This window comes from Antechinus flavipes, chromosome 5 (genome assembly GCF_016432865.1).
Source record: "Antechinus flavipes isolate AdamAnt ecotype Samford, QLD, Australia chromosome 5, AdamAnt_v2, whole genome shotgun sequence".
NCBI lineage: Eukaryota > Metazoa > Chordata > Mammalia > Dasyuromorphia > Dasyuridae > Antechinus > Antechinus flavipes.
Genome location: NC_067402.1, coordinates 100,232,313 through 100,245,829, shown reverse-complemented (window position 1 = coordinate 100,245,829; position 13,517 = coordinate 100,232,313). Strand labels below are relative to the sequence as shown.

Below are 13,517 nucleotides of genomic sequence, written 5' to 3'. Positions count from 1 at the left end.
AATTCTTTTCACTATCACAATGAGTGGACTCACATTTGGACCCAACATCACTGTCTCAATAGTCCTACATGAAAGAGTAGAAATGGTGGTGAAGAGAATAAGAATTAGAAGAGAAGCTAAATTAAATCAAATACATAAAGCGATGGTCCATGCTGATGGTTACATAGTTTTGAGGACACTGAGAGATCATTTTTAAGGTATGAGAAATAATTGAAGATATTGATGTCTTGGGAGGGAAATTTTAGACCTTTTTCTCCTCCCCCAAAAAATGGCAACTAAAGGATTTCAATAATCAGTAGTCCATATATTCTTTGAAAATCTGTATTTTTGACTAGACTCTTGTGTTACTTGTTCTGAGATAGTGAGTTCCCCTGGATACTGTGAATTATTATTTTTACTTGTCCTTCATTCATGAAGGTTATCCCTTGACTTGTGTAACTGAATATCAAGGCAGGAAACAATCCTTGACAGCAGACTGTACATTAAGTTAAAAGACTGAATGTTGGATTCATGGTTAGGACATTGTGGATATAGTCAGACTAGTACCTTTGTTCACAAAGGTATGATAAAAAAAATTCATCAAAGATCTTTTGAAATACATATATGTAAATATATATATATATGTATACATGTATATTAGTATTCCTTTAACTTATCAGTCAATCAATCTGCCAAAGGAATAGGTGAATTAGATCTGGCATAATTCCATATTAATTACTTCTACTAATAATAATCACTATTTTTACCAACTACCTGGTGAGTAATCCTGAAGCCTCACTAGTCTATGTGTTTTAAATAATGTTTTCTTCCTTTTTTCTAAAATTACAACAAAGCCTCCTCCTTCCAGTCCTAAGAAACAACTCCTATTCTCTGCAATTTTTCATTGATCAATTACAGCATTTCAACAATCCCAACCACAATTTCTGGAAGTTTTCAATATGAAAACACATTATAGCATGTACTTCATTCAGTACTTTCCCCATCTTAAATTATGGCAAACATAGAATTTTTGTTGACCAATTTTGATAATACTTTCTTAATCTAAATGATAGTGATATTGAAGACAAAAATTTTTATGGTCTCATTTTATACAGTTTGGCATTTTAAGGAATAGAAACACAGTGATACACATAACCAAACCTAGGTAATCAATTCTATGAATAGTATATAAGCCAATACAGAGTGGCTTAGGACATCAGAATCTATGAAGTTTTATATACAGGAGAGAAACTTTTATAAACTAACATAAACAGATCCTTTGCAATAAAATTGGTTATTTAATTTGGCGATCATGGGTAGGTGAGCTAAGGACAAATATAAGGGGTTTTGTTTTGGGATTTTTGTTTTTTGTTTTGTTTTGTTTTGGTGTCAGTATCTAAAGGGTCAGTCACCCATAATGCTAGCATCATTTATATTTCCCATCTTCACCTGAGAGAAAGAGTTTGTCTAGCTAGACATATTAGTTTCCCATCCAAAAATCTCATTCTTTCCATGGTACTTAAATATCCAGATTTGGTAGTCCCCCCAATCTATTCTTCGTTCTTTGGCTTTTGGGGGGGGGGTAAGAGAGTAATTTTTCTTTTAATAACTTTTCTCTTCTTTGATAGGCTCCAAATATTCCCCTTCTCTCACCCAGAAAGCCTAATCCTGTATCTTCCTAGAACATCTACCTAACCTACCCACCAGCCTCCACCACCCCAGCAACACTATATCTGAAATCTCACGTAATGAAAATGTCCAGCTTCCTAGTTGGCGCCTACCAGTCTATGACATTGGCAATAGGAAACCAATCAGAAGTGACTGAGCAAGACCTTGCCCATCCTTATAAAACCTTCTTGGCATTCTGCGAATTCTGTTGTGTGGGAATGCCCAGGTGTACCTTCATGGAACTGGAAGGAGTGGCAAGAGCCTGGCATAACCTGAATACTGGGTCCAGATGGAGCCTTTCATATAACCATCCATTCCTTTCCTCTTTCTGCCATGGTTTCAATCTTATTTCAAACAAGGTATGGATTCACTTTTTGGCCAAATCAAGGATGTCCCCTGGACCTCTGGCGATGTAGTTGTATCCTTATCTTTTGGGTGATGGCAATCCCAATATATTTTTTTCCCTCTGTTCCTTTTCCCTACTGTTCTCTCTCTAATTTTGCCTGAGTGTTTCAAATTAAGCATTTTTATCTGTGCATATTAAAAACGAGCCAAATACAAGTCTTTTGCTTTTAATATAATTTAGCTGATTTGCTTATCCTGTGAAAATTTCTGAATCCCCAAAAGTGAGTTCAGAGGACCAAGATATCAAAGCTTAGACAAATGAGCTGATACACTGGAGCCAGACAGTTTTCTAAATCCTGCTTCATGTTCATGTACTCATTTTCTGAAGCTCTAGAATTTAGCCTGGAAGAAAGGAGCAGCTTCTCACATCTATGGACAGGATAACTTCTTAAGGATATAAGATCCTGAGGCAGGATATCATTTGCTTATAATAGCCCTGCTCCTTCATTTGATTCTTAGTCAGAGAATTATAAAAGGCTGAATATATCTCCAAGATATCAGTACATTGAATGGAATTTCTTGAATCTCCTTCAACTATTGCTTTCTCCTCTTTTTTTTTTTTTTATCATCAATCTAATCCTAATTGTGAAAAGTAGAAGTCAACAGAGAAATTCCTAATTGGCCTTTATGGGAACCTGAGTTATTCTGGGAGGCCAGACATTCCTTCTTGGGAGTCCTTAGTGGGACCAGGTATTCTTTGTCTACAAATCTTTCTTGATTATCTGCTGGTCATTAATCTCTAAAGTCACTATGTTTTGAATGCTATTGTAAGACTGTGGGAAAAAGAAAGCTGGTAGGAGAATGTACTGCTGAAAAAAAAAATGACCTTCCCTCCTCCACGCACCAGCTTTCACCTGGGGAGGTATAAAACAGGGGCTTTCAACCACATTTAGCTATACCTCTGTAACCATGAAGTCCCTAATGATTCTGGTCTTTGTGGGTTTAGCTGGTAAGATCCACTCATCCCTTCATGTCTCATGTCTTCTCCTCTGCTTCTGAGTTTCTTCCCCTCTCTCAAGCTGGCCTTCTGTGTGTGTTTTTTCCACTGGCTTTCCAGATCTTCCCTGTATGTCTGTCTAGTTTCTCTCCTCACTTAACAACTCTTCCTTGGTTCCTTGTATAGGTTTTCACCTTCCTATTTTTCATTTGTCTATCTTTTCTCGAATGCATCCCTATGGGTTTCTTTTCTTGCCTGAACTTCTAGCCAAAGAGATGGAAATCAGGGCAGGTGGAAATGGAAGTTTTTTTGCAGGGGGAGGGGGAAGAGAAATAAGGGAGGAGTAGGACACCAAGAGGAAGAAAACTTTACCAGATTTAGGAAAAGAATGAGATGAACCAAAAAAAAAAATTAAAATTCATTGAAAGAGGGAGTGAGTGAATAAAAAAAAAAAGGACAGAAGAAGAGGGAAGGGGAAGAAATCTTGCTCAGTTTGTTCTGTGTGAGGTGAGATCATGGTATTTTTTCCACAATCTGACCTCCAAAGAAATGTGAGGGGGAAAAAAAAGAATAGAGCTTAATAAGTTTTGCTGTTTGTTATTTAACTTATTTATTATTCCATTTATCTGTTTATTTATCTGTTTACCCATTTACTCATTCAGTTAAGTTAATTTGTTTTGAGGCTATGTCAACATTACCTGACATGAAAAGGCTGAAAAATCATGAGAGAGCAGAATAGGGATGCTCAAGATGGTGGGAGACACTGATTTACAGATGGAACTTTCAAGATTTTGAAAACTTGGCCAAATGATGGGGTATTTATGTTTGTTCTTTCAAGTAAGCCCAGACATAAGCCTGAAGTCAATGTCAGATTTTCTGTTCTGTAACTTCCGAAAAGATTTGAGAGTCATGAAACAAAGACAATTTCTATTGACCAATGAATTGGTACCTGGCTATTTGTCTCTATTCTGCTCATTATCATCATTATCACTGTTCTCTTTAGTGAACCCAAAGGAATGCAATCACAGAAATGACTCATAGGATTCAGCTCCACACTTTTTCTGCCTATTCCCTGTCATGGTATTAAATGGTTGATGAAGTTGATGATGATAAGAAGAATAAAGCAATTGTGTTGTTAATGATAGTTATACTTCAAGTAATTATGGCGTCATATAATCTCAGAATTAGAAATAACCTGTGCTTGATAAATTAATGAAACTATTGCTAGTGGTCAAGTCTTTAACATTGCTAATTTACTATTTCTTGTTCTATTTCCTCCTAAGTTGCTTTTTCCTCTGTTGATGAAGATGATGACAAGATTGTTGGAGGTTACACTTGTGAGAAGAACTCTCTTCCCTACCAGGTGTCCTTAAATGTGGGCTACCATATCTGTGGTGGCTCCCTCATTAATAAAGAATGGGTACTGTCTGCTGCTCACTGTTACCACTAGTAAGTGACACAATCTGACCAGCTCCTAACTAATTGTTTCTCAAGAAAAACTTTGAGTTTTCATGATGCTATTTGTTGTTTTCCATGTCTGGTACATGCAGATTACTCTCTCAAAGAAAATGTTCATGATATATATGCCATCATAGGCTGGATCAATAGAACAATATACAGAAAAGAGATGCTATATTCCTACTATACATTTCCTTATAGAGGTTGCTTGGTTTGATGTTAAAGAGCTTAGGGAGAAAGGTCTGCAAAATGGGAAAAAAATAAATTCTGAGGAAATTAGCCTCTTTGTCTGCAGAGCCATCTAGAATAAACGTAAGGAGGATGGGAGGAAAGGTAGTGAGGAAAGTAAGCTGGGACATTAAACTAAGTTTAATGATAGTTGGTTTCCTGAAGGTTAGCAACCATCATCAGGACTGGGTAAAAGACACATCTTTTAATTTCTTTATTCCTCTCCTCTACCACTCTTTAAAACTAAGGCAAGGGGCCTTAACATCACACATACACACATTCCCACCTTCCTCAAAAAAAGTGACTTTCTATCTTGAAATGCTCTACAGTAGATTCATGACCAATGAATCTAAAACTATATAGAATGTATCCCCAGGCTGGGGAAAGAATATAGCTCTCCTGTCACAAAGACACTTCTAGTATTGAACAAGATTTTCCTTTCCAGCCAGCGCTTTCAAGTGAGACTGGGAGAGAACAACCTCCGAGTTACTGAAGGAAGTGAACAGCTTATCCTTGCAGCGAAGGTCATCCTGCATCCAGGTTTCAACAGGGAGACCAACGACAATGACATCATGCTGATTAAGCTGAAAACACCTGCCATTCTCAACAGAAAAGTTGCCCCCATCTCCTTGCCTCGCTCCTGTGCCTCCACAGGCACAAGGTGTCTCCTCTCTGGTTGGGGCAACACCAAGAGCCACTATGGTGAGTTACATCTTCAGCTAGATGACATCAAGAAACCAAGAATTCAAATGCTACCTCAGAAAGTTACTAGATACTTTGCTATGGCCAAGCCACCCTAACTTATTCAGCCTAATTCTCCTCAAATGGGGGTAATAATATCTACTTCCCATGTTTGCTGTGAAGGAAACCTTGAAATGTTGAGTAGATGTTAGTCATCATTCTTATCCTGCCTCATGTTCTTTCTCTTCTACTAGCATCCTTCTTATTCTCTTTAGTAACACATCAATAAATCTCAGGATTGCCCCTAGAAGGTTGGAAAAAATATTCATATTGTGACCCCAAAGCCCTTTTTTTGAAGGGCTTCTTCCTTTTCTTTCTACAATTGCCACCAAACTACTCACAGCCTTCAAATGATATCGAAAGATCCTTCTGGTTTTCTGGACCAGCTACTGAAAGATTTTACTTCCTTTGACTCATCCAGGAAATAATCATTAGCTTCATAAATTAAAAAGGACAGAACAAAATGAAACAAAATAATATACAGAGTTAAGAAATTACAAAAGGATGGAAGCATTCCCCAATTTGACATTATTTCATCATGTTTCTGGAATCCTGTTCTTAGCCCTGACCCAATTCTACATCTGTATCCAAGACTATTCACTAAATGAGATAAGAATAATTCTCCACTTAGATCAAGGGCTCTTCACTTGGGATCCTTGAAGTTTTTTTTTCAATATTTTAACACTATTTCAGCATTATTCATTTCCTTTATAATACTAAATCTTTTATCATATGAATTTTTAAAAAATATCCTGAGAGAGTCCATAAGCTTCAGCAGAATGCCGGAGGAGTCCAGGATACAATAAAGAACTCCTGCTTTCTATGAAGTTATACTCCTTTACCTTTAACTAATGTCTCAGCTAATCTAAGCCTTTTCCAGATAACTATAAAGGACTAGATCATAAAGGACTAGATCATTTTCAAAGGCCAATGGGAAGACTCATGGGCCAAAGTTTCAGAAAATCTCTACTTAAAGCCTAGCTCTTATACTTCTTAGCTGTTGCATTTAGGAACCTTCTGTGAAGCTCTTTGTGCTTCTGGTTCTTCATTTTAAAAATTAAAGATTTTGCCTAGATGAAATCTAAGATCCTTCCCTACTTTCAAAGTCTGTTGTTCAGATTTCTGGTACACTCTCCAGTGTAATTGACTTTACAATTTTGACTTTTCTGTCCCTCTTTTTGCCTCTTACCAAATTAAACTGGTTAAACTAGCCTTCTATCCACTGGTATGGTCTAAACACCAGAAATATGGTGTTCAATTATCATCCATACCCTCTTCACCTCTTCTTTATATGCAAATACCACCACCAGTCAGGGGTCTCTTTCTATGAGTTTACTTTAAAGTTGTTTTACAAAGCTATTAAAACTTTAAGAGCATTAATAGAATATTATAGTGTTTCTCTTGAAGGGCCATCTCACCAATATCTTTGATTTAGCCTTTTTTAGTCAAACAAACAGCCTTTGACTATCTGTTTTATGCAAGAGATAATGAAGAAAAAATAGAGCCAAGTCTTAATCCTCAACAAGCTTTTAGTTGAGGGGAGAAGATAAGACAAGTATAGAAGTAACTATGTTCTAAGCAGGAAGAGAAGTCCCATAAGAAAGGTCAAATTGCTTGAGTCCAGAGAAGGGAAAAAATGCAAACTCTCTTCTCCTTCCTGGATTCAACTCTCTCAGTATCTATCTTTCCTGATATCAGAATTAAACACTCTAGCCAATCTTCCTAGCCTTCTTTATTGACCATCTTTTTTTTTCTCCATCCTTCCCCATTCTTTTCACAGTTGACTATCCCAAGTTGCTACAGTGTTTGCACGTTCCCCTTCTGTCTGATGCTGAGTGCCAGGCCTCCTACCCTAGACAGATCACAGAAAACATGGTCTGTGCTGGTTTCCTAGGAGGAGGCAAAGATTCCTGCCAGGTATAATGACCCTGTTCATTTGCTTATTGGAGCCATAAGTCATGTAAAGAACCTGTTTGTGAATTGGGGGAGAAGAAGAAGATAATAACCATAAAAAGCCTCTGGGAGTAGAAAGATTAGGGAATTTTCCTTTGCTCAGATCTTTGCTCCCTAGAGCAGTCCCAAATTGGAGGAGAATCACCTAATCTCCATGTTGGAAGATACCTCAAAAGGCATTTAGTCCATTGTGTACTTTACTACGAATCTCCTCTGCAACATCCCCACCAAAGTCATCACCAAACCTTTGTTTCATTCCTAAAGTTATACTTTGGTGAAGGAAAGCTCGTCATCTGCAGAGACACACTTTGGCTCTGGCTCAAGGTCCTTGATTCCTATTTGGTGGAAATAGGGAAGGAAAAGCAGTATAGTGATGGGGAAAATTAGTGGGAAGGGAGGTAAAAAAAATAGCTGTGGGAATCTGAAGGGTACATTAATTATAGAATTAGACTAGAACTGAGGTTCTTAAATCAATGTCTGTAATAGATATATGTAAATGATAGATAGATAGATAGTAGATAGACAGATAGTAGATAGATATTTCAATGTAATTGGTATCCTTTATAGTGCTATGAATTTCATTTTATACATTTAAAAAACATTAATCTGAAAACAGATCAATAGGCTTTAGCAGATTGCCAAAGGATGTTCATAAAACAAACAAAAAAAAGTTTAAAATGCCTGGAAAATCTTTAAAGTCTCTAACTCTAAAAGTTCTATTATTTCAACCTTTAAACTAAAGTACAAACTGCAATCTCTTCTTTTTTTTCCCTATGTTCCTTATTTATCCATGTTCTCTTTCCCCAGGGAGACTCAGGGGGCCCTCTGGTCTGTAATGGAGAACTTCAGGGTATTATCTCCTGGGGCTTTGGCTGTGCTATAAAGAACTACCCTGGAGTATATACCAAGGTATGCAATTATGTGGATTGGATTGAGGAGATGATTGTTGCCAACAACTGAAGTCTCCAGAACCCTCCTCTTTCCACCTCCAACTGGGCTCTGACTTAACATTGTGAAGTCAATAAAATAACAACCCTTTCATTGCCTATGTCTTTTCTTGAAGTTCCTTTACTCTCCATAAGCTTCTTCAAATCAGATAGGTGGCAACACAACCTTGTCAGAGGGCAAGAAACTCCCTTAGAGAGACCAAATTATTTATTACAATACCTTCAAACCCAGAGCACAGTGTAAAGACCAGATCACCTAATATGTAATCATCCACATCAAAGACACAAGGGGTACCTGCTTCTTGGCCTACCTTTTGATAAAAAAAAAAAAAAAAAGAAATTTATGAAATAAAATGAAATAAAATTTCATTGGCCTACCATAAAAAAAAAAAAAGTTTTCCATTAGTTGCATAGTCAAAATGTTCTGAACCCCTAAAACTATCTAACTGAAAAAATGGCCTTTTTAAACTTCATTTTAGATGATTTAGTCTTGTTCCAAACCTTTATTAAATATTAATTTCTTAAATTCTGAAAGATCTCCAAGTAGAGAGATTTTATTTCCTTGACAATCCTATTGATATTTCAAACTCAACAAATCCAAAATATCCACCCTTCTTCCAATGACTCTACTTCTATCAAGAGCACCACCATCCTTCCTGTCTCCCAGCTTCTTAAACTTAATATCATTCTTAATATTTCCATTCTTATTCATCCCAAGTATAAAATCAGTTGTCCTACTATATAGTTTCCTATAGTCCTACTATACCTCATACATGACACTAAATCTCCTAACTCTGCTCTTTTGCATTGACTGTAATATACGCCATCCTCTAAGTCTTGGAATTACAAAGGTTTTTTTTTTCCCCAAAAAAACCCCATATTAAACAAATCAATTTTTCTTTCCCTTCCCAGTTGCTAACATCCTTCCTGAGATATGTGTGTATATAACATGCATGTATACATGTATGTATACATCTCACTATCTATGCCTGCTTACATATATGCAGATGTGTGTATATCCTAATAGGAGTGGAAAAATGAATATATATATATATATGTATATATATATATATACATATATATATATATAAAATGAATATACATTATTAAAGTATAAGTGACAGCTTAGGGACCCTCAATTTTAAGAATTAAAAGGGAAACCTTTAAAAGCAACTGTTAGTTCTAATATCTTCATAGTGATTACATTCTAACTTGTTCCATGGGACTGTTTTATGTTAAAATAAGAATAATAGCTAATATTTATATAGCACATACTATGTGCCAGTCATTATACTAAGCATTTACAATGGTTGTCTCATTTGAATGATCCTTACAACAACTCTGGGAGGTACATGTTATTATTATCCCTATTTTACAGATGAGAAAACTGAGATAAATAGAGATTAAGTGATTCTCTCAGTATCATAACAGTAGTAAGTCTCTAAGTAGGGTTCTACCTCAGACCTAATTCCAGGCTTGGCATTTGATTCAGCTATTGAACTACCTCATGCCTCTTTGACCTGCTTTTATCTGCCAAGTCTTGAATCCTGCCTCCTTACTCTTTCAACCAACTTTCTCTTCAGTACTGGATCTCCTAGGTTAATAAATCCACATTGTAAAAACACCAATGAAGAGAACAAAATTTTATCCCACCTACCATTCCCTTCCTCACTCAGAAAGATCAAAATGAAAAATTTTCAGAACAATAAGCTCCAAGAAAGACTTATTTAAATAAGCAATGACTGTTAAATGAGAAATGGAGTTAAATGCACAAAGGTAAAGATAGTGACCTGAATTATTATCATTTCTTTTGGATGATTAAGCAATATAATGCAGTTATCATGATGAAGAGACCAAAAGAGACCAGAAATCATATCAGCCAGCATTTAATATCCATGGCTAGCTATGAGACAGGGATGCCATTACTGTTTAAGAGAAATAAATTCTTTACAAAACATGACATGGATTAAGAATATTAATAGAAGATTACAAAAAGTAACACCTTTCCAAAAAAAATGGTATAGAGGAAAATGAGTTTGCAGAAAATGTGTCATAAGCCTAGATCCATTAATTGAATGGTGTGAAAGAACAACCAATACAAATGGAATCAATGTTTGCAGGTCTTCTGAAATGATCTAGTCTCATAATTGATAACAGTAGAATCACCAGAATATCTGAAGAGTCAAAATTGCAAATGACCCAAAGGAATCAATAAGGGAATAAGCAGGATCTAGCTTATTGTCACTGTTGACTCACTTATTAAGTATCACAAAAGTTCATTTAGAAAATGTAAGATCAGAAAAAGAGACTAAGTAGTCATGTAGCAAGACTGAGAAAAAGTAAATAGATGACCTGAATGTGAACTCCATAAACTAAGTGATCAAAGGAAGGTTATCAATGATGGAGCCTTTAAGGAAGATTTATTAGGGAAAAAAAAAAAAAAACATTAAGAATCATGTAAAGCTGTAAATAGGTTGCAACCTACAACAATGGAGCGAATATCCACATAGACATTATCATAAATCAGTTGAAATACTGAATTACCCCCCAGGAATAATAGACATAAGATTTTTCAGTCAAACTTCAATCTCTCCTCACCTTTTTTTTTTTTTTTGAGAACATTATTCATTCATTAGTTCATTCATTCATTTAGCAAGACAATCAGTGTTAAGTGACTTGCCTATGGTCACACAACTAAGGCCAAATTTGAATTCAGGTCCTCCTGACTTCAAGCTCTTCCCCCTTCACATTTTTTTTTTTAAACAAAGATAATTTTTTTATTAAATGTCATAGAATCTGAGCAGGACACAGATTCCTTTTTAATTTAGGCACTCTGAAGATGGATTTCTATCTAATTGCATCCTCTTTTATTTTTGTATTTGCATCCCTAGTACCTAACACAGTGCCTAGCACATAGTAAGTGCTTAAAAATGCTTTTTCATGCATTCATTCCTTTGTTCTCTTTTTTCTCCTATTTCTCTTTTTTCCCTTCTGGGGACTTAAAAGTCATTCTACTCTGGCAGTTCCAGGCAGGGAAATGTCACGATTTTCCTTGCTGTGAGTTTTCTAACATTTAAATAACACTGTACTCCAACTGTTTCCATGAATTCAATACATTCACAAAGTTGCTCATCTCCTGTGATGATATCATATGTCTGTTTTGTTAGCTTTCTCTTTACACTAGCTGTAATGGAGTACTCTAGGATATGTCAGCCCCATCCTCATGAATATAGTCTAAAATAAAACATTAATTGCTCAACTCTCTATTAAGGTAGGGTAACTGCCTGCACCTATAAGCCAAATGGTCTTTCCCCTTTCCTCAATAAAAACATGGGTTCAGAAACTTAGCTAGCAAATATGTTCTGGAAAACAGAGATAGTTCTGCCATGCCTTTTCAATAGAGTTTCATTTTCCTTTGTGTCTCTAACTCAAAGACCATCAGCAGCCTAAATGGCTCTGAGTCCAATAACAAACACTGGCCATGTAATGATTGGAGTGACATTTTTTTTTCACATACAGAGACCATTGAAAACATACATATATACACACAATAAGGTATCATTCATTTGCAATATTTTTAAGAACTCTTATATTTCTATTTATCAAATGATGATGTGATTTTATGGCAGGGCATATTATCGGAACTGTTTGTAGTCTTAGAAATCAGGGTAACAGATAGGATGTCCCAACTCTTCCTTCTTCTAGTACAGACTCTCTCAAAATTCTCCCACCTCGAGACTCAAAATATCCAATTGGGGAATGACTAAACAAGTTGCAGCATATGAATATAATGGAATATTATTGTTCTATGAGAAATGTGAATTTCAAAAAACCTTGAAAGACTTACATGAACTGATGCTGAGTGATGGGAACAGAACCATGAGAACATTGTATACAGTAAAAGCAACATTTTATGATGATCAGTTAGGATAGTTACAATATATTTAGTTCAATACAGTTATCTAAGACAATTCCAAAAGACTTTTGATGGAAAATGCCATTGACATGCAGAGAAAGAATTAGGGAGTCTGAATGCAAATTGAAGCATGATATTTTTACTTTTTAAAATTTGGTTTAAAAAAAAACACAAAAACAAATTTGACCACAGATGCTTGCCAACTATGTAAACCTAGGCAAATCACATAACCTCAGTCTACTTCAGTTTTGTCATATATAAAATGGGGATAATGTAGTATACTACACTTCATTGTTGATATGAGAATAAGATAAGATGATAATTGTAAAGCATTTAGCACATATATTCCTTACACATAGTGAGTACTATATAAATATTAGCTCATATATATTTTGTATACACATGTGTGTGTACATATACATGTATGTATATATTATATTAAATAAATCCATGTGTGTATTTGCATGCAAAAATAAATAAAAATAAACCAAAAAAAATAAAATAAAATTTGGTTTCCTTTTATGTTTTGATCCTTCTATCAAAATTGACTGATATGGAAATATGTTTAACATGATTGCACATGTATCAGATTGCTTGTTATCCGAGGGAGAGGTAAGGGAAGGGAGAGAGAAAAATTTAGAACTTAAAATCTTATAAAAAGGAATGTTGAAGGACAGCTAGGTGACGCAGTAGATAGAGCACCAGCCCTGAAATCAGGAGGACCTGAGTTCTAATGTGGTCTCAGACACTTAACACTTCCTAGCTGTGTGACCCTGAGCAAGTCACATGGCCTCAGGAAAAAAAAAAAGAGGAATGTTGAAAACTATCTTTAAATGAAATTTGAAAAACAAATACTATTATGTGCAAAAAAAAAATCTTGAAAAAAATTCAAAGTGTCTATTTATTAAATACTTAGCCTGGTCCATAGTGCCTACTCAGAACAAGTACTCATGCCTCTAATTCAATAGATAAAGAAAAATTCTGGACATCTGGGGTTCAATCAGTTTGTATTCTAGTCCAGACCAAGTTTATCACCCTGGATACCATAGTAAGTATGGCTTCTGCCTAGTCCTCAACTCCTACATCATGTACCATTATTTTCTCCTTTGCTCTGGTCTTTCTTAACCACTTGTATTCCTTTTTTTTTTTTTTTTTGGTTAAGGCCATTGGGGTCACACAGGTAGGATGTGTTAAGTGTCTGAGGTCAGATTTGAACTCAGGTCCTCCTGACTTCAGGGCTGGTGCTCTATCCACTGCACCACCTAGCTGCCCTGCCACTTGTACT

General features: G+C 35.7%; 1 protein-coding gene across 1 annotated transcript; it reads left to right on the top strand.

The window, feature by feature from the left end:
• The first annotated feature begins 2,961 nt into the window (after positions 1-2,961).
• Positions 2,962-9,207, top strand: LOC127538582 (trypsin-like). The gene is made up of 5 exons (XM_051962389.1): positions 2,962-3,001; positions 4,273-4,438; positions 5,121-5,377; positions 7,197-7,333; positions 8,177-9,207. The coding sequence occupies exons 1-5, from the start codon at positions 2,962-2,964 to the stop codon at positions 8,327-8,329; spliced, it is 753 nt and encodes a 250-aa protein (XP_051818349.1). The 3' UTR covers positions 8,330-9,207.
• Positions 9,208-13,517: the final 4,310 nt, after the last annotated feature.

What these genes read in the sequence shown, in the direction of transcription:
- LOC127538582 (XM_051962389.1), top strand. Translation starts at nt 2,962, where the DNA reads ATGAAGTCCCTAATGATTCTGGTCTTTGTGGGTTTAGCTG. An exon ending in GCTGCTCACTGTTACCACTA is followed by an intron (nt 4,439 to 5,120) that starts GTAAGTGACACA and finishes TTTCCTTTCCAG; the next exon opens with CCAGCGCTTTCAAGTGAGAC. An exon ending in CAACACCAAGAGCCACTATG is followed by an intron (nt 5,378 to 7,196) that starts GTGAGTTACATC and finishes TTCTTTTCACAG; the next exon opens with TTGACTATCCCAAGTTGCTA.